The sequence below is a fragment of the Chlamydotis macqueenii genome, chromosome 9 (assembly GCF_036417535.1).
Source record: "Chlamydotis macqueenii isolate bChlMac1 chromosome 9, bChlMac1.mat, whole genome shotgun sequence".
Taxonomy (NCBI): Eukaryota; Metazoa; Chordata; class Aves; order Otidiformes; family Otididae; genus Chlamydotis; species Chlamydotis macqueenii.
This window is the reverse complement of record NC_141564.1, coordinates 16,684,305-16,706,809: the sequence shown is the minus strand read 5'-3', so window position 1 is coordinate 16,706,809 and position 22,505 is coordinate 16,684,305. Positions and strand designations below refer to the sequence as shown.

The 22,505-nt window shown below is 39.8% G+C and overlaps 1 protein-coding gene across 13 annotated transcripts in view; it reads right to left on the bottom strand.

The window, feature by feature from the left end:
• Positions 1 to 21,308, bottom strand: part of LRCH3 (leucine rich repeats and calponin homology domain containing 3) — a 64,060-nt gene extending 42,752 nt beyond the window's left edge. For 12 of the 13 annotated variants that reach the window (XM_086754286.1, XM_086754295.1, XM_086754291.1 and 9 more), the window contains exon 1: positions 21,044 to 21,301. In XM_086754286.1, the coding sequence (XP_086610412.1) occupies positions 21,044 to 21,281 (238 nt within the window). In that variant the 5' untranslated portion in view covers positions 21,282 to 21,301. Of the gene's footprint in view, positions 1 to 21,043 lie in introns of all 13 variants that reach the window. The other variant, XM_086754296.1, reaches the window with a different exon arrangement.
• Between the last annotated feature and the right edge of the window lie 1,197 nt (positions 21,309 to 22,505).

The following is a 22,505-nucleotide window of genomic DNA, read 5'->3' as shown; positions in this document are numbered from 1 at the left end:
GCACTGATGCAACAATACTGGTATCTGTGAATTGATCTGAATCCTGATGGTGACACTGGCTGCTACACACTGCCCTCAGCTAGAATGACTTCATCTCAAGGGCAAAAAAATGTTCAGTTTTCCTAAAATTATGAAGCATGGGTTGTAACTTAAAAGCACAGGTTTTCTTTTTATAACAGAAAAATCAGAGATATATTAGCTTGCAGCTTAGAGGCAAAAATATATTTTCATAGAAATAATTAGATAAGCCAATCAATGACTAGGAGGCTGACAGTCAGTATAGTGACAGAAGGCAAAAGGCAGAATGAGCTGCTGTGAAAGGACAAAGTACAGCTGTTCAAGAAGAAACAAGTTCAAAATCTGGAAGTGTGTAAACAAATTTTTTTTTTCCTTAAAAACCAGAAGCAAAATCCACAGTTTTACAATTACAACACCAAAACCACAATCACATAGAAGAATATCCTTGAAGTAGCTGATGTAATCTCACAGATATGAAAAGCAGCTCACCTGAACAACTCATTTACCACCACTGCTCCGGAAGAGTCGTGCTGCTCCCTGGAAATGAACTGCATCAGTTACAGGCACCTTCCAGATAACGTCACTAAACAGATCTTTTGAGGAACCTGATGCCATCTAATTGCTCAGTTATGACATTTAGAATCAACTCTATTACAAAGATCATACACATTTCCAAATGCATTTGAAGTACATTGTTATATAAACTTTAACTCCACTTTTTGTCATTCAATCTATTAGACAAATTCATGCATATTCATCGCGGTTTTATGAATTTGTTTGTTTCACCTTCCAAACATTCCAGAACTTGAAATGAAAATCTCAGAAAAGCAATGCTTGTGATCCTGCTGATTTTTAGGAAACATTCCCATAAAGCTACTAAAAGAAAATATATAAAATGAAAGCATAGCCCTAAGCAGATGAGCTACTAGTATTATTGCACTGACTTTTCTTGCACAAGAAAAGCAGAAATAATCATAAAAGAATATACTGTGATATAACTTTGATGCTGTTGGTGTCTGTACTCTGCACCTGGGATTGTTTTCCTTCCTAAGTACTGAAAAATCTGGCATCCTTAGAGCTTCATTTCACACCTGGAGGATTTCCTGACACAGAAGGGGTGATTTTACCTCTTCCTGCCTGCTGTGATAGAACACTACCACTTTTGTCATACTCTAATTTAAAACAAACCTCAGAAAAGTCATCTCCTGACTCACCTTCTAGCTGCCAGTCCTGTCAAACCTGAACTTTTCCCAACAATTCTCCCATATATCCAAGATACACTTCTTGTAATTCTATTTAGTAGTGAAAGAAGGTGGCATTTACTGAACCAAAACAAGGCTGTTCCTTCTTTGTTTTACCTAGATAATGCACACTGCCGATACGACAGCACCACTGCCCAAGTCGAAATACCCAAGTAACAGGCACAATGAAGACTGGTTTAGATTCATAGAATGTCTGGGTTGGAAGGGACCTTTAAAGGTCATCTAGCCCAACACCCCTGCAATTTCACCTACGTTATTTTTGTAGCCCTGTAATAAAACACATCCCCAGATTTCTAGTTTCAATTTCCGATATTTCATGAAGGAAAATTAGATTCAGACATGGGATTCGTCCTTGATGCACTTACCACATTTCAATTCTCAGCAGATCCATTCTTGATATGTACGATCACATTCCTACTTAGCAGCAGTACTAGCAGCATTAAATTGTGTTTTAACCATTTCCATGGACTAACATTCTGTAACCAAGAATCTCCAACCTACTGGTTTTTGGAACAGGCTACAACTTCTGCTGTCACAGAAAACGAGGCAAAGGTTAGTGGTTTCTTCCAAATGTCAACTTGGCAGTGCTATGCCTGGAACGGAGGAGAGGTGCTTACCACCAAAGTCTACTTCATCAATCTGAGAAAATACTGCATAACATGCAAAGCAAATTGAAAGATTACACTTGACACCTAAATCAGCCCTCTAGATTTCCTGTCTTGTGTGCTAAAAACAAGGTTTGCAGCATGCTTCTGACCAAAGCCGCTTAACACTGTCCTTTATAAAACCTGTTTCAAATCATTGCCAAATCAGTGTCGAGATTCAGATGTGTGGATCAAAGTTTCACATACATTATTTCCACTGGCTACACTTTTATTTTGGAACATTCAATACAAATAACAAAGCTTCTTGCCAAAGGTTTTAAAAAAGAAGAAAGCTCCTCACTTCTCTGAAGAACTCTCACAAACCCCTTGCTTGAAGCCATTCTTAGTGAGCAAGAACTACGGCCAAAGCATTTACTTTTTCCTTCAACACCTAGATTACCAATTGAACCCTGGCTAGCCTTTTTGGCTTTTAACTCAGAAGCATCTTAAAAACAGTCATACAAGGAAGTTTTGCAGAATTTGACTTCCAAATCACTTGAACTACACTAGTGTTTTTTTTTTTTTAGCAGTGAGTTGCCCCTTCAACTCCTCTCTGTTAAAACACATCACACAAAACCAAGACATGAATCAAGTACTCAACTCTCTTACTCAGCCTAGTCTCTGCAACATTCACCATTCTCTGTTAAGACTAGAAAAATCTATGCACAAAGATCTGTAAGAACTTTAATTATACTAAATGAAAACTCAGTCATACCTGGGATCAAAGAGGAAACAAGAAGATTCTATGCACCAACTCTCATTCTCCCTCCCTTTTTTCTCTCCACATGATTTTAATGCATATTTGCTGTAGTTCAGCTTTCTCTTTTATATATGAATGAAAACCTCACAGGTGTCACCATAAAAAACACTGACTAAACACAAACACATATTTTACAGTCCTGCAATTAATGTCAGCTGCCATGCGTCCTCTGACAAGAAAGCACATTCCAAATGAAAGCATGATTTTCTCACAGGAGCAGACTGTATCAGTGCTGCAAGAAGATAAACATTCTAATCAGAGTAACAACTTGGAATACAATGCCACTTCCTCTGCGAAACAATTTCAATTTCCTTTTGTAAGCATCAATATTGCTTGTTTATTAAAAATTAGAAAAAAGCCACCAACAAACAAGTGAAAACTATAGAACACCATTACACAGTTATTCTCGTGTGGTTATTGGAGAACAGGCAAGAGTGACAAGCTCCAGTCCCTGCAAGGAACCGAGAACTCCTAATAATCCATTGACTCCAGCTGCTTTTCCTCTAGTAGGCACTAGACTAGGAAGATCAGTAGCCTCAATGGATCAAATTGTTATGTCACATATTATTTACTCATTTTTCAACATAGACCCTGGCTTCACAGTCAGACACTAAGCCAGCAAAGGAAATGACTCCTTACTGGCCCTGTGTTATCATCCCCTCCCTTGGACCAGCACTCCTGACCGTGCAGCCACACAGCCACTTGGGTCTCATTACGGACAACAAATCCTGCAAAAAAACCAAAGCCACAAATAGTTTTCAGCCCTTGTGAGGCACGATCTGATTCATGCTGCAGTTGTGTAATCTCTAACATCAACGTAAGGGAGAGGATGAGAATGTGCGGCTGCATGCATAGGGAAGAAAGGGACTATGGCTTTTGGCAGTAGCTGGGAGTTGGACTAGCTGGTTTATAACAGTCCCAAATTGCACTTTTTTTTTTGGTTCATTAACACACACACACACTCCTAATAAAAGAGAGTTATTTTCAGAGTAGCAAATACAGGATTGTGATCAGTGATTTATTCCCAAGTTTTGCTCATTTCAGATATACGTACCTGCGTACATAGCACAGTATTTTAAGAATGGCACACAATGCAGCAAAGTAAACACTTCAGGAATGAGATGCAACCACTTTTCAGATAAGCCGGGGGAGGAATTCAGTGGCTTTAAAAGGGAGGCAGATGAAGGAAGTCGGACGACCTACCAGCTGGGCCTTACGACCGACCAGTAAACAACGGGATAGATTACAGACAGAATACAAACTGCAGCTCGTGTACTGATAGAGCAGAGATGACGCAAAGTGGAACTGTTTATCCATGTCCGAAAACAGGGATTTAATTCTAACCCCTTCCTATGAGGTCTAGGGTTAAAAGAAGTTTTTACAGATGCTCTGCTTCCAACTTCTGGTAGACACTCCCCCGCTCCAATCTTCTCTCTTCCAACAATTCCATTCCCTCTCCTCACTGAACTTGGGCATCCAGCCAACAGCATAATCATGCTTCTCTTTCAAGCAACTCTAAAATATAAAGCCAAATAAACTAAGTGAAAGTTGGAGAAGTAGTGTTGCAAGAGATCGAACACTGAGGAAATGAACCAGAGTCTCCAGCTCACCAAGTCCGGTTACATTGGGGAAGTTCAGTTCAGTTCCTCACTGGCCAGTTCCTCCAGCTGCATTGCAGGTCCCTCTGTTTTTTTGTTTTTTTGTTTTTTTTTTGGTGTAAAACATACACACAGTATTTATCCTCAGTGAAAGCAGCTTTTGGACTGTACCTACAAAGCTGGTAAGGCAGCATACATCCCTTCATTGATACACTTGGTTTAGAGGAGGCTATTTTGGTTCGACCCAAACCTACTCCTTGATGACTTTAAATTTAAAAAAAAAAAAAAAAAAAAAAAGAAAAAAAAAGGTCAAATCATAGCATGAAACCTGTATGTCTAGCCTTTTATACTAATTTAACCAAGACAGTTCAAAATAATATCTGAAAGCCTTGGAGATACACCCCCAGGATACAACTGTACTGATGTAAAATTATCACTTCTATTGGATACTCCTTACCAGCCCTTTGCTGTAAGCCACTGATTCCGCAATGCTTCTGTGAGCATTTCTCAGTTCACATCAGGCAGAAAAACAGTCAAGTTAGCTCACATGATTTTTTAAAGTTGTTTAAACTACTCCTGCAATTTTGCCTGAAGCTAACCTAGGGAGGACTTAGATGAACTGTATCTCTAGCGGATACATAAGGGCAGTGACTTCCTTTGGCTGCACAATCTCCTTAAAGGAGCCGTGTTCTGCACACTGACAAATAAGTAGAAGCCTTGCCTTTCCAAAAAAGGTTTAGAAAAAGACAGATAGGGAGAAAGAAAACAACTTTTGAAAGAAAATATTTAATCAGGATTTTCTAAGCAGACATTACTTGGAATTTAATCAGATCGAAGTCCTCACTACTTAAGCATTCTATTTTCCGCTAGCATTAAGCAACAATCTCGGCTAAAACAAAGGAGACGAAGCTCATTTTGTAAAGGTTTTGCTGCAAAACCATTACTTAGAATCATTACATGGTTCAGATTTGCTGCTTTGATTCAAATTCAACACGAAATTTACCTCTCCTCCGTATTTATTCCTCATCTGTTTTTATTTTAATTTGAGACATCTGCTTTTCTCAGTTCTCACACTCAGGATCATGGAGAATAAGTACCAGTAAATGGACATATTCCAACAAAAGCACCAGTGCTTTCCACTATTTTTGCTTCCTATAGGCCTGTGATGGTCTTGTTCCATATTATTCAGGGAAGACATACCTCCATTCTATGGACTCTCTTCCCCAGTTTAGAAACAATTTCTCATTTTATTTCACATCTCTTCACTTTCCCATGAATACTTCAAGATAACTAACCGCTCAAGACTCACATATAACTTCACACTTCCACAGGAGCAGAACTAAGCTGGTTGTCACTTCATAACTTACAGGAACTTGTTCTTAGCGATCTGGTTTACAGTGCAGAGGAGGGATGAACTGCTGCACAGAAATAGGAATGAATGTGGCAAAGGGCCACAACTTCTTCAGCCTGCTGTGATAGTATCTCCTGAAACTATACTCAAGCTTCATTAAACTTCAGTTGAAGACAGTCTTTTGCAGGCCTGAGCTAGAATGCTGAATCTAAAACCTGAGTCACTTAATACATACTTTCAATATTGTTTTCAATTTAAAAGCTTGTTATTGTCATATAAAACTTGTTCTCGCATCGTGGTAAGCTGTATTAAAAAGCAGACTCCAGCAGAGCACACAATACAAGCTGACCCCTCCAGAACAGAGGGCTGAGCTAGTGGTGTAACGGGAAGACATTTGCTCATGAAGAGAGGAGAGAAGACTCTATGTTCTACATGGCAACTTTTCATTGCCTTACTTCGGTAAGTTTAAAGAAACACATTTTTCTCAAAATCCAGAGACTGGCCAGCATGCACTCAAAGGGCTTCAAGGTCTTCACATGCATCATCATCATCATCTTCAATTCCATTTAATTCACCTTTCCACTTTTACACGGAAAACTTGTAGCGTGCAGTGTGTACATAAGGCACTGCACGCACAAGACGTTATGTAAAATAGAAGACTCTTGTCAAGAAACTATATCGCACATACAACTTCTCACAAAAAAGGACAGGAAAACAAAAGTATGATAAATATTAGTTCCTCCATGGCGTTCTAAGATACTATGCCAGATACCATAGTCTATAGTTTAAAATCCATAGTCAACTGTCAAGTATTCGAAAAAGGAGGGGGAAGGGAGAGTCAGATAACATGGATAAAGCAATACCACAGGTTAATATAAAACATAATGCAGCATAATATAAAACAATGTTAAACAACGACACTGCTGACAGAAGAGTATCAAGACTGCCTAGGTAGCACTGAGCCAGGCTAGAGAACTCCTATGCAGCAAAATGCCTTTTGAATAAATTTATACTGTCCAAGCTGGCACTCCCAAAGCAGCTTTGGCACTCCAAGTACTCCTACTACGTTCTGAACACCACCCTGACCAATCTGTTCACAGCTATGGGGAGTTCTACCTGAAGAGACCATCAGTGAGGAAGATCGTATGTTACTGTCACTTTGCTTAATACTCTGCTCTGGCTTTCATCTGTATCAGTGAAAAATCTCATATATTCAAGCAATTCCAACAGCTCTGTGACTAAACCATAACCTGGGGAAGGAGACTTGGCACGGAATAAAGGCAGGAACAGGTAAGACAGGAGGACTGGAAATGTAAAATGCAACCAACAAAGATTTCATATATCCACCATTAATCTATTTATTTTACTAAATGCTAGCAATTACTTCCATTCATTTTCACACTGTACATAGAATTCTCCACCTACAGGTATTTCACACATCAATACGTCAGCTAATAAAATAGCAATAATATTAGTAACTGCTGCAATTTACCTAGCATCATGTTAGTTTTGCATATTCTCTCTATATATTTCACCGATCCGTTCAAAATATATTACCTTACTCCCTTTTTTCACTGACGGTATAAGTAGGATGGTATACTAAATTCAGCAATAGATAGGCAGAGCATAAAGAAAAACGTTTTAGCTGTGAATACATTTCAGAATGTTGTAAGTGGGGAATTAGAAACAAACCAGCTCAAACCAGAACTGAAAATTCAAAAGTCCCAAAAAGCAAAAAGTGAGTAATTTCACATAAAAAGGTCAATTACTTTCAGAAAAAGGCAAGCATTTCTATAAAATTTTATGCCTGTTATTACAACATTTCTCTGAAGCTCTAATAGAGTGTCTCTGTATTTATGGCACTTAGATACAGCTTCATCGGACTACGCAGTAAGGTCATCATACCGCTGCAGACGCTGATCTGTCTTCAGCAGAACGGTATTTTATTGAGGAGAAAAGTCAATAAAGTCCAACAGTCAAAAGTCCTGTGTTCTTTTAATGACTCCTTGAGGCTATTTCTCCTGCTGACATCATCCCTTACAAAAAAAGTCTGTTACACTTTACACAAGCAGCATTGCAATTTTCAATAGGACAATTATTGCCAGAATTCTAGAAAAAGAGCTGGACTCTAACCAAGTCATCTGTGCGGTACAAGTCATTTTAGTGCCAAGAAATAAAACAACAGTATAGGATATGTATGGAAAATATTCTATATCAAATAGAGAGCACAGCCACATGAGGAGATAAATGACAACAACTGCCAAAACATATGTTCAAAACATGAAATAAAATTTGAATCTGGAAACCATAAAAGTCACTTTCAGTCAAAAACACACCATTCAGACATTAGCAGGGATCAAGGACTACAGAACTGGTGGTCACAATTTCATACACCTTCACTTTTTCTAAAGTTAAGCTTGCTAAAAACTACTAGCAAGGCTATCAAAATGATGGTTACACTCTCAAAATATTTTAAGTTGACTTGTATACATTTTTTAACAAAAAAAAAAACCCCAACCAAACAAAAAAACCCAACCAAACAAATCCAAAATCCATTATGAATCCCTGGCAGTAAAAACCAAAACCCAAACTGACCTGATTCCAACTGAAAATAGATTCCCCCCCCTCCCCCCAACCAAACCCAACCCATCCCTGTTCAGGGAAATCCTTAAATCAAAGTTTAACAGTAAACATTTCTCTTAAAAGGCTGTGACGGAAATTAATCTCAAACTGCAGTAGTCACTTTGAAAGTTTTGGGCTGGTTGGCTGTATCCCTCCAGCTCCTTCCGAGAAACACCAGTTTTGTGCATGTGACAACTCTGTCTATACTTGGTCAGTACAAGCTGCACGGAGCAAAATTAAAAGGAGAACCAAAGCTTTTTGTCCCGCTAGAAGAATTCTTGACAAACACTGAGCCACAGAAGAAAAGCTATGTGGCGACAGCCCACACTGCACAACAACGACGACAAGAATTCCACTTCCCGAGATCTCTGTTATGCCATTTCAATAATGACTGTTTTATCTGCTAGTATTTTTAGAGCTCTACATATATACAACACGTTATTTTAAAAAGTGTTTATCCACAAATGTGTAAAAAATCCAAATGAAATAATCTCAAAGTTACAGAGAAACTGCTCGATACACGCTAACGCGTGGACACAAGCACGACACTTGACACATATGAGAGCACACTGGTGCTCCTCAGCAACACGACACCCTGCCTTCTACCCACTGCTTATGAAATACTTGAGTGTGTTCCAGCAGAGCAGGGTTTCATTTTACAAGAGTGCTTCACAAAGTCAGCAGTGAGGGGAAGCATGCAGCAAATGAACTCATCCATCCCAGACTCCCAGATAAAAGTTCCTTCAGGTACAAAAGGAATTGCTCAACTAAACAAATTGACTTTAAAAAACTGCATTTTAAAGCAAAATACATTTTAAAAGCTTTGAAAATGGAGGCAGAACTATTGCCAGATGGTAAGTCCATGTGCAAACTTCTGTATCCATCTATTTTTTTTCCTATTTAAAATTACGAGCATTGTTAAAAACATACATGTAATACTCATGCAATCCATTTATCTTTCCCAAAACCTCACTAGGATAACAGGCTTGGGTAAAAAGAGGTACCAGTCCTCAACTTAGGTGAAACAGCAGGTAAACTAGTAGTGCCAGTACTGCAAAAAAAAAAAAAAATCTCAAACACCACCAACCCCAAACCATAGAAAATAGTCCCACTGCAACAATCACTCCCTGGATTTTAATCAATAGACTTAATGGAAATAATTCAACTTTAACAACTTCCAGCTTTCAGAAGTCTGCACAGAGGAGTGGGGAGATAGGAGAGAAGGGCTTTGATGCAGCAAGGGTGCTGGATAGCTTAAGAGTCCTGAAATTATAAATTTTATTTTCACTGAACAGTGAAGAATAAGTCAGTGAACCACACCCAGCAAAATTGAAGGGTTATAGATTGAAAATAATTGTCCCTGCTAGGCAATTTTTAAAAGAGAATACATTAGAAAAATGGCAAAATGGCACAGCTATAAAACATGAACTTAGCTTCAGTGTAAACACGGAAGCAATCACCAATAAGAAAGCAGTAAGGGTGGAAATGTGAGTCAAACAGGATATTTGAAGTTTATACAAAATTCAAAATAATTATGGAGCACTAACTATAGGGATGGTACTGAATATTTCTCTTGCCCTGACAGTAGTATTGATCTTGTTACTGTAAGTACAAGATGATGAAGAAAATCTATCCTGAGATCACTAGAAGCACAGAAATGTATCTATACTTGTAACAGAAGTAAAGTAAAACTCTTGGGGCTACTATGAAAGCAAGAATGAGAAACTTGTGAAAAATCTCACCATAAAATATATTTGAAAATAAAACCATTTTAGTTTATATTTCACCTGATAATATTTAACATTCTTTATGGTCAAGATTTTCCCCACATCTATTAAACTGACTCTGTTTCATGAATCAAGATCTCCAGAACATCACAAACTACTTTTGCTTATCAAAAAGGACACGTCCGACTTTACAACTGTTAACATCCCCAGTTCCTCCTAAGTACTGTCATACCTGCACAACACGCAATTTTATGAGATTACATAATGTAATAACATAGTTTCAAACCAGTTGGCATGGAAATAAAATACAAAGCCATATAAAAAACCTCTTGCAACAAATTTAGTCTATGTGCAACACAAAACTTGAAATGAAACTAAACTCAAGTCTCCCAAATAAGAGGGATGGCTTATGATTTCTTTTTTCCTCCTCTCTTCATGGGGCACAAACTGTGTTTTCCAGCTTTAAAATGACATGACTTTGTCCGAGAAGTAAAACGATCCACCAAACAAGTTCTTCTGTAAATCCCTCTGACACAAGCACGCATCACTGTGCAAACAGCGAGGAGGCAGGGTATACCACACAAATTAGAAAAAGCAAGATGCAAGGAGACAGGAATTGCAGCGGTAGAAGGATTTCTTTAAGGCCAAAACCAGAGAATAGAAACCGAATAGGCAAACCTAAGCAGCATCATTTATTTTAAGTATGAACACATTTTCTTCTAATATGATTGAAAAAAAGACATCTGTGTTCAGCAGAGTGAAATATCCCCAGCTGAGAAAATCAGAAGTATAAACTGCTTCTCCAAGAGTGAAATGCCAGCCATGCCAGCCTACAGACAGATCCTCTGTCTCTCGCGCTGCATCACATCGGTGCCATGCGAGAGCACTGAGAAATTCCCATGATTCTACTCAGGCCTTTTTGTTTGTTTGCTTTCGTAATTCGGAACAATTGTCAGTATCAGATACATTTCTCATTACTACAACTGAGGAAGCCCCAGACACAGGTGTTGTAGTCATTCCTCAGAAGAGGAAACCCCCCCTCCAAAACAGAGGAGACAACACCTCACTCAGGTTAACCCAGGATCTGTCCATACAGCTTGCAATGCACGCTTCTGAAAACCACTCGTATCTGCATCTACTACATAGAATTTAATTCTATTTAAATGTGAAAAGCTATTTAAACTGATAACATGTTATTGAAATGGAACTTCCACACACTTATTTCTCAACCCCTTTCTGAAGCAGCACTACAGGGACTGTGAATAGGAATTATAGGGTAGTAACGTTGACACAAACAACAGATTAACAGATGCACTTCTCATTTTAGCGTGTATTTGTGAAAGCAGAGACGGCAGATGTTTAAAAGATTACATCTGTATTTCTCAGTTACATAATTCACACCAAAATAATATGCACTAGAAATATGGGGGGGACGGGAAGAGTACAACTTCCGTTGTGCCATACCTCTTCAAAATGCTGTAAGCTCCTTAACTAACAGCAGTAAACACAACTCTCTTAACTGTTCCCTAACAGCAATTTGAATAGAATGCTATAGTACAGAAGAATTTGAACTCAAGAAAAACATATGTTAATTTCATAAAGAATAGAGATTTCTGCAAGGAAAGCCATGCTCCTTGATTTATTGTGAAATATTGTCCCATGATAAATGACATGACAGCATCTTTAAATTGAAAATTCAATAGAAAAGTTGATTTTAAATAGAAGTGTTTTCAAGGAGACGAGAAAATCCAAGACAGACTGAACAGTATTAGTTACGGGGAGGTGTGTGGGGGGATAGTATTCTCCACTAAAACATTCTTCACCATGCTCGGAATGAAAAGCTAGCATTTAGTCACCAGTGAAGGGTATCACCAGTGAAGCTTCTAGGCTCTCCTTCTTACACTATAACTTTTAACGGTAATTCTAACAATCTTCTGACACACTGGCATCCCTGAATGATGGGACTTCATTCACCTGTACAGCAGCAGAACAGAGCCAGGGAATCAATATACAGTACTTGAATGTTTCGCAACACATTTACAGCTCAAATGATCAATCTGCTGGTTCAGCAGACTGGTTCCAAAGTTAATTTTTTTATCCTGCTAAGCACAAATCTAGTCACCCCTTGGCAAGCCACAAGAAGAAAAGGATGTAGCAGATATTTTATGGCTCATAACCACATCCAGTTGTGGCCCTCTACAAAAACATTTATTCCACAGCTGAGCTTGGAGTCAATGCAATGACAAGCACCTAATTGTCCGGCTATTATTGTGCTCAATGACTCTCTCACTCCTAGAGAACAGTGCGTACAACACCAACTCAAAGACCAGTAAAAGCCTAGGGCTATCACTGAACTAAGAGGTAATATATATGGCCATAAATAATAGTAATAATGAATTAGGGAAGTTTAAACTACTACTTGTCTCATCAGCACCCTAAAATTAATGTCATCCTCAAATTTAAGAGGAATTTTCTACAAAACGTTAAGATACCGATTATTCCTCCTCTTATCATGCTAACACCTCCAATAAGAAGACTGGAGTTGGCAATGAGAGCAGCATTTGAGACAGAGGACAAGATTAACAAGGACAGAAGAAAAGGTTAAGACATGGAAGCTGGGATGAAGGAGATGAAGAACAAAGAAATGGAGGCAAAAGAGACAGAACAGAGATAACAACATATTGCTGGGGAAAAGGTATGTGACATGAACACAGAAGAACCCCAACCTGACAGAGTACAATCTCCTCCAAGGTGGTTTCTGTACCAAGTACATAACGCAAGACCTGCACATCCCATCACTCCTCTGTACAACTCAGAGGCAGAGCATCCCACTCTGCAAACGACAACCTAATGCTGTCTTGCTGGCTCAGGTAAGAAGACCTGATGGACGTGAAGGTTTCAACTATGCTGATGAGTCATGTGGATGCCAGCATGATTCCAATTAACTTTATATAGGAATTCAGCCTGAACCTCTGACTGAAATTGAGCCTGAATTTAGAATTCAGTGTTAGAAAAGTAACCTGAAAAGGGCATCGATATCTTGTACAGAGAAAATTCAGTTAAAAACTTACATAACACTGCAAAATCAAGCACACAGACAGTATAGTCCATAATCAAAGATGCCCAGGGAACTTTAATTGCTCATTTCCTGTGCACATCTACTTGTCCACAGATCTTTAATTAACAATCACATACTACTTTTCGTTCCTCTTCAAGATTTTTCTGTTCAAGTAGATTTCTTCAGACGAGATGAAATTACCGTAAGAATTAGGACTAATCACAGTAACTGTCTTTTATGCAAGAGACTGTTGTTAAAAAAACATTAGGGAACAAAGCAGAGAATTACAGAAAGAAAAAGAGATGGCTAACCTGAAAGGTGGTGAACTGCTTTGGAAAAATGGATTGCACCCTGTCAGTGCCGTATATTTCCTTCACAATACTAAGTAAGTCTTCTAAACTAATTTTTCCAATGGTAGTAATTAATCACATACTTCCATTTCTCTAGATGTTGGGCTTGATTTCCTTGACTCCTGAGGAGTTACCAAGGTATCTGAAGTTAACAAGAACTGCATTAAAAAAAATTCACTGTAATAGTTGGGTTGCCTAAAGGTTCAGGCATTAAGTGTTTTGAATTTGGGACCCTAAATCAGCAAATGCTTTCAGACTTTGTATGATTCCAATCTTCATATATATAAAATGCAGTAACATCACCTTGCTTCACTTCAGAGTTTACATGAAAAATAGCGTTTGAAGCCTTTTTAATCATAGGGAACACTACCAAAAAGCCCAAAGCAACAATAACACATTTTTGTATTCAGAGCTAAGTTTCAACACTAAGCAGAATAAAGAGACTAAAATTCACACAGGTCATTGAACACTAAGGGTGGCGGAAATTGAATAGATGCTTGGTAATCCTCCTGCCCTCTGCACAGAGCTGACTCTGGTTAAAAACTGCATGTTCTAACAACCAACACCTGGGCTGTGTAGCAAGTGGGATTTTTTAGACACATCCTCATTTTGGAGTGCCTGAACTACTTTTAGAGAAGACTATTACTATAAAGACTAACTTCCAAATCAATAGAATTACCAGCTAGAAAAGAACAAAGACTCTCTTCACTCTAAAGAGACTTCTTGGCTCTGTTATTGAAAGCAGCAGTTCATAGTGCAGCATCATAAGCGAGGCTGAAGGAAAGGACTATCAGGACAGTTTTGAGAACTTTAAAGTGAAAAATAAAGCCCTCTTCCTGCATAGATACAAAAGTACTAACTTATACAAAACTATCCTATAAAGAAAAGACCACAATGTACTACTACTCTTTGTGTCCTCCCTATATATCTATAATTCAGAGAACTAAAGCACTATTTTAACTCTAATGCACTGATAAAGTCTAACTGCCAAGACACTTCTAACACAAATGGGTTTTCACCACTCCACTTTGGAACGGGGACACAGCAGATAAAGAAGAAAGCACACTGCAGAGCTCATGACTTCAGCTAAATACACAAATACAACTCATTCAAGCTGTTTGGCTAACACTGGAAACCATGAGATCCAAATCTGATTAGTTATTAAAGAGAGAAGAACCCTTCTTTATGAGTTATAGCTTTTTCGGTAGCTATCATGTAATTTTATTTTTAACATATGCTGTATAATTTGCAGTGTTTGTTGTAACTAATTCTTTACTGCTGGTTCTTCTACTGAGGAAACTAATTACATCTACTGCATTCTAAAGCGAAACCTAAACCATCAGTTTAAAATTACTTACATAAAATACTGTAATTTGCCAAATGAAAGCATGAGCTCCAAATCCGTCAGCAGTAAAGTTTCACTGAATGCAACTGAGCTCTGTAAGCCATACTTGAAAATAAAAGATTCCTAGGTTTACTGACTCAAAGGCTAGCACGCTGTTTTACAGAAAATAATTATCAAATTTAAAACAGGTCAGTGGTAAAAGGTTACAAAATAGAGTTAAGGCTTGACTTTACAGTTGATGGAAGTCAATTTAAGCTTATGTATCTGCCAAAACAGACCCCCTCATTCTCATCACCCCATACAGTCTTTTCACTGTTTCTGTTTGCTGGCACTCACACTCACGTGAAAATGTAGTGAGCTGTCCAAGGATTTGATCCAAGTAGATACTGGCTGAGTTCTCAGTCAGAGAAGTACGAAACAGCTTGCTGGAAGGCAATATGATTGCTGGTGTTGACTGTGCAGCAGGAGATGAAGACAGAACTTCCCCTTTTGGCATCAGCATAGAAGTCGGATCGCATCAGGCTGTGTATTTACGACTGACTTCAGGGAGTACTTAACCAACATAAATTTGCTACCTCCAAGCACAGGTACAGTGACAGGAGAAGAGGGCTGGAAACATCACAAGAGAAAAAAGACATTTCCTTTTTTCCTAAAGTAATGTGTCTTTCATATGACTGCAGAACTCAACATATTCACCTATCAATCCCTCTCCTCTTTACTTTTTATGTAGCTAGTTATCTCTAAAAATGGAACTAAGAGTGTGTATGCAGACAAGACAGTATTAAAAAAAAAAACACCAACAAAACAACAACAAACCAACCTCTGATCATGATAGAGGCAGGGAAGTAGAAGACTACTAGGGAAGTAACTAGAAACACATGCAATCCCAAACACCATTCAAAAGACTTTACTGGTAGTAAAAGTTTGATTGTAGGACTTGTTTTTTGTTTTAAAAGCTCAACTTGCTAAACAAAGGCATTCTGAACGTCACGTATTACTTTTATTGCAATAAGGCTTGGAAACTACAAGCTCAGACTCCACTTTCTCAGTTGCTGTAAAACATTAGGCAAAAAGACTGCCTGTGCGCCAAGAACCTTTGAGTATTACTGCAGGCCTCAGCTCTCCATCAAAACCCAACAAAAACCATTTAACAAAAATGAACTAAACTACAACAGTCAACTGCTCTCCACATCTTGAGGGTAACAAAAAAAAAAAGCAAGAGAATTTACCTCAATTTACTAACTTACCAAAGCACTACTCTCAGATAATTCCACTAGCCTAGACTAAGAATTGCCAGTATGCAAGCACAGAACACAAATGAGATCTAGACTGTCTAATAACAGAAACATAACAAGAAGGAAGATAAGAGGGAGCAACAGTCAAATTATAAAGAGACTGACACAAGTAGGAGGTAAGACCAAAAAAAAAATGGAACAGAATGGAGCAAGCTAGATTACCATCTATAGTTTGGGGAAAGACTATCATCCTCCCTCCCTCTCACTCTTACAGCTACTAGAATCTCTGGACAGTGTATTTCTGTTTGGGTTTAGATAAGGGCAGAGGCAAGCATACAAATCTGAGCACAAGACTCTGAACTACTGTAGTGAAATGTTAGGCTTTGAATTTTAGTACTAAAACTTTAGATAATCTAAATAATAACATTGTAAACTCTTCTGATAAATAGCCTGCGACTTGAATAAAGAATAAACCCATTTCCTTCCGAGTTACCTTAAAGATCATAATAAAATTACATTCAAGGTACAGTAACCCAAAGATGTTTTTTTCAAACAATTATTTAACTTTAGGATGGTTTGGATTCTGCTGTTGTGGCTTTAAGAACAATTTATTTGGGAAATATGGCCACTGCTATTGACCCATACTGTACTTCTCAAGCTGTTTTACATTTCATCAGGTACTACCAACTAAATTTCTGGCAGGAAAGAAAAATACCACTGAGATCCCTTACTGCAGAACACTCATATAGTCACTGTAATCCTTCTAAATGCATGCAAGCGTTTGACATGTAGAAATTTTATTGACACTGTGGTCAGATTTTACAATTTCTATGGAGAGCTTCTAAGAATAAAATTACAGAGATACCTTACTGGCAAAGTCATTCAAAAGGTAGTAGTAGACAATTTATTTTTTCCTTTCCAGAGTCTTGCTATCCTTTTTCACTATTCCTTTTCCAGAAACAAGACAGAGTACTCTGCATGTAATTAACTTACTAGTTGATTTCCATACAACAATCATTTCTTTTATTGCATAAAACCACGTATTCCCATTTTCTCTTTTAAAAATTGAGACAGTGAGTGGTTTAGGTAATTATGGCTGTCATGGAGGATTTGACAAATAACTTTTCTGCTCAATATATGCTTCAGGCCACTGGGAAAGCTGTCAAATAATGACATCAGTCTACATTAACACTGGCAAAATGCAACTGCGCTTCCTTTCATATTTAACTCAGATGGTTTATAGCCCTTCCTTTTCCTATTCCCTGTTTGAGAATAAGAGTGGAATGAATAAAATGGGCTGTAATTCAACCCAGATAAAATAAGGATGGATAATGCAGGTTCAATGAAAGAGTATGAAAGAAAAAGAGAAGCACATCCTTGCTTTGTTAATGAAGTTTGCTTATGCTTCATCATCAATGAACTTCGTTAGCTTGAGTCACTTCCTAAAATTTCAATGAAGTTGTAAAGGATGAGCATAAAGAACAGCTGCCTTCCCCTCCTTCAGTATTAAGTTATTATTACATTGCATTTCTTGTACATGAGCCATCCCCCATGTACAAGAACGTTAGATGGACTACTGCATCACACACTGCGGGGAGCTACCTTCCTGCTGAGCAAGCTCTCAAGCTTAGACCATCCCATCTTCAGTTTGATTTCGTATTACGCGATCTTAATTCCAGTCAAAGTACAAAACAATCAGAAACTCACTATTACTTCAATGTCTGCTGAAGTTACCTGCTCAGTTCTGAGAATAACCTTGAGCACTGATCTTGGTTTAAAAAGCCACCTGTGGGTCTTCACCATCTGGAAGACAGCAGTGCCCAGAAGCAACTGAGGCTCTGACATTGCTAGAGAAGTCACTTTTCAGTGCAAAGTTTAGTGACTGAGGCAAATGATTAATGAGGAACTTAATTTTTCCACTGATGCCTAACAGAAATATTATATTAACTCCCAGAATAAAAATGCAGCAAACCTGATCTGGTCATATGGTTTAGTTTTAGATACTCCTGTGAGCAGCAGAGAGTTGGACTCAATGATCCTCATGGGTCTCTTCCAACTTGAGATGTTCTAAGATCTGTTTATGAAATGTTTTTTCCAGAGTTAAGTTACACCTGCCAGAAACTCCGCTCTGATTATTGTTTAGTGAATGGTTAAGAACAGTACCTAGAATCTACTACACCTTGAGCACCAGGGTTAGCGTTACTGTCAACTCTGAACCCATAAACAATCCAAAGAAATGTAACATTCCCACTAACATTTGAAAATGTACCTTATGGTTCTCCCCTTATTCATGATCAACCTCAAAATCTGCACAATGCACCCAACCAAACTTGATCCAATGGCTAATCTCTAACACCCTGTTCCTTCTGACCCGCTTTGCTGGTTCATCTGCGCTAACAAGAGCTTCCAGGCAAGGCCAGTGATTCTGTTAAGGCTCCAGGCTATGCTAGGTGCTGGTTTTCTAGCAGTGTAGTTACATTAATGAGGGATGTGATTCATTCCCACCTCTTTAGCATTGATGCAGTTACAGTGACATGCAATTACTTTTATTACTACAGGAATGGGAATGAGCTATACCAGTACAACACGATCCATATTACGGAGGTGTCCATTCTGGCACATAAGGAGGAGTAAGATTTGCATACACATTGTTTTCTCTTCAGTTTTATAGTTTGTGAGTAATTACAGCGATTTCTATGAAACTCCCCACATCCATGCCGTACCTGATGTGCTTTGAGTCTTTGCAGCACAGCATGCACGAAGGGGCTCGGAGCCTACAGTTTAGGGGGTTATTTAAAGTGTTTATTTAAATTCTTTATAACACCTAACACACAACATACACTACACTGTATTATTTGTGGCTACTCTCATACAAAAGAATTGAAAGGTAGACAAGAAAGAAACTGACGTGGAGAAAGAAGCAGATTAAATTTGTAACTGAGCGCTCAACTGAAAACTGGGGGTCAGAAACACTGGCATGGATTTTTCTCCACTGCCCAACATTTTTCAAAACAAAAAAGTCCTAGAACAGACCACACTAAAAAAGGCACAAGATTAAGTTATTCACAGCAGCCTTCAAAACAGAGAATCTAAACAGAATGCGTGTCGTCCCTCCCCAATAAGCTTTGCTGCTTACAACTTAAGAACAGTTCTATCTTTTTTCTAAGGTTCATTGTGATGATAAATGCACAAAAGTGTATGGTATGCACTGCCGCTTATTAGCATTTAATGCTTCTTGAACAACTACAATGCAAATATTCATCACAATAGATGGGAACTGTGGTGGAAATAAGAATTCCCACTAATTGTTTAAGGGTACAGTAAATGAATAGCACTATAAACAAAAAGCCCAAACCCCTCACAAATGTGTATGCTGCATTTGCTTACAGATTAGCCCACTACGCATTCATTGTGCAACTGCATGTGTAGAAAACCCTTTGGATGAGGGAAAAAAAAAAAAAAAAAAAAGTATACCCTAACAAGAAGCATTTTCTATTTACAGATGTGTTCAAGTCAAACAAATCACAGTTGTCTCAAGGTTTGGTTGGGTGATTGGGGTTTGGGTTGTTCGTTTGGGGTTTTTTTTGTATTAATGACAGATTTTTGCATAGGTAGTACATCACGAGACAGAGTACAAAATCAGACTATTTTAAAGGAGGCTCCATTTTGAATTACTTAAGCTGTCAGCTTAGCAACACACTAACAACACAGTAACCTTCAAAAAGTGACTTTTGGAGTTTATTTCTAAGCTACAGCACACAGAACATGGGAAAATCTAAATGACTGTATAGGAAGTAATCAAAGCTACAAATGGCATGCTGACACCTTTTAAAACTTCACTAATACAACTCGACAGTTAAAACTACTTTTACTTCCCTTACACAACTAGACAGTCAAAGCAAGCTAAATTTCCTCTATATTAAGAAAACTTCTACATCCTGCAGAAACTCTCATAATTTCTGAAGTTTCACCTCTCTATTCAAGATGTAAACATGCTCCACAAATGCGTTTTTGCTTACGATCAAGGTGCTTACAGGGAAAGTATACATTTTTAGTTTACTCCTATTAATATATTCGACGAGCAGAGGGAAAAGCCACTCCTATTGCTTACTGTACCTTCTAAAGTACTTCTTAAAAGTCCTTAATATTTTTATCCATATAATACAGGAGAAAAAAGAAAAGGGACATGCTTCTGTTCACAGTACCTCTCATACCTTCCTTATGGCTGTCAGAAATGGCAATAATAGAAGTATAAGAGCACAACAAATGGCTGTCTTTGGCGTATGCACACCTGACAGCCCTTCTTGGAAACCTCGTTTCCCCTGTCAACAGCACAAGAAAAGAGATGACAAGGGTGCACATATATGGATACAAACACACAAACTCACACATATCAGGGTATCACACATCAGAACAAGAACATGCCTGGCTAAAACCACATCAGTGAGCAGCAGTACTGAGACGCCTCTAATTCTTTTTAAAACAGCCTGCAATAAGGGAAACACCTCCAGGTCGAAGACGACGAAGAAAAAACACCCCAGCAAATCGAGAGATCTAATCGGCCAGAGCCACGACGGGCAGAGGAAGGAGGAGTACCCTGCAACAGCTCCTCCATCCTGCCCCTCAGCCGAGAAGAGGAAGGGTGGAGAGCGAAGGGAGGAGACGAAATTCTGAAGGCGAAGCGGCCCAAGTGGAGAAATATGCCAAGCATCCCCTCCGATATGGGGAAATCCCCCTCTACTCCCTCATATACACTCCTTGAAGAGAAACGGGAGGGATATCCCCCCCCCGCCCCCCAAATCCACTGAGGAAATTTATCTTCCTCGTGCATCCAGCCTCAATTTACTGAAGAAACAGCAAACTGATCACCTCAGGCTCACGCTTGGGGGTGGGGGCCGGGGTAGAACAGTCACCCCCCCCCCCGCCCCCAGCCCTCTCTGAAAGGGGAGCCGCCAGGCCCCGCCACACCAGCTACCCCCAGCCCCGAGGCGCTTGCGAGGGCAGGGCAAGGCGTTTCCCCTACACCCCCCTTCCCTCCGCTGTCTCGTCCCCCTTCAATATCGCGTCCCTCACCGGCCTGGGTGGTGTCGCTGAGGTCGTGGTTGGCGGCGCTGGCCCGCGGGTAGTCACGGAGCTTCCTGCCGCTCAAACTGAGGGTACCGCTAGCCGCCGCTTCTTCTAAGGCTCGGTCCAAGGAGCGGCTCCACGAACCCGGGCCTGAGGGACCAGGCGGCGGAGGACAAGCCGCCGAGTTCCCCGCCAGCATCACGGCAGAGCCGCCCTCCGGCGCCGTCAGCACCGCGGCCGCCATTTCCCCCCCGCCGTAGCCCGCCGCCGCTGCTCCTCCGGCTTCGCGCGCCACTGCGCAGGCGCGGGGAAACTCGGGGACCGACAAGGAGGGCGCATGCGCCAGCCTTGACAGGGCACGGAGAGCGCATGCGCAGCCGCGCCCCTGCAGGTACGTGGAAGGGACGAAGCACCTCGTTAAAACAACCCGAAACATGTTTTTTTTTCGGGTCCGATTTTTCCACTCGCCGGGGGTCATCCGGAGCGTGAGGATGCTCACCTCCCCTGGAACATGGCTGTAGTGCCCGCGTACCTTCTGAAATTAAAAAAAAAAAAATCTTAGTTTACCCGCCTGGGTGGGATGCCCCCCAGGCTGCTCAGCACAGGTTGAGTTTTGGGTGAGGACCGCTCACTGCAGCTGGGTCCATCACCAGAGCCAACCAGCAGTGAACCAAGGAACACGCGCATATCTGAACTAGCTGGGAAAAGGACCAACTGCTTCATGTTTTTTTCCCCACAAGTCATCACCCTTAAAAAGTCGCACTCTTCCCAACATCCAAATAAACGTCAGTCTTGCTCTGCAGAAGTGTCCAAGGAACTGCGGCGTGTCTGATCGCTGCCTGAAGCTGGCAACCGTACAGACTTCAGCTAGTAACGAAGAACAGACTCTAGACAGCCAGGTGTCAAGGCACTCGCCATACTCAACACCTTACCAAATGTATTTACCAGCAGGATTTTTTCCTGCACCACCCATTAACAGCAGCACTTCCACCGCTTACGCAAGGCTCCTGCCAGCATCGCACTCAAAAACATGACTGCGGTCGTTTATCAGGGTGTTCACGCTGATCCTGTAATACAAGGTTTAGACCACAGCAACTTCTGGCTAGCAAGACATGTCACAGCAACACAAAAACCAGTGCTTGGGCTGGCAGATTACGGGATCTGGTCCCACAATCACACCAACCCACTACATCAGACAGTGCTACTGAAAAAGAGATTAACAGCCGATAGACTCGCACGCCAGTGAGCTTACACGGTGCCACTCCAAAAAGTGCTTAATTTTCAGGATATTAAGCTGGGCAATGAATGAAAGCTCTCTTTAGGTTGCTTTTTGGTATATTCTTCAGAACACTTAAGAATTTAATCATTAAGAACCCCTTGAAGGATACCAGAAAATTCACAAAACCAATATATTGCCCAGGTGGTTGTAACAGCAACAAGACAATATGAAACCTGTAACTTTTTATTA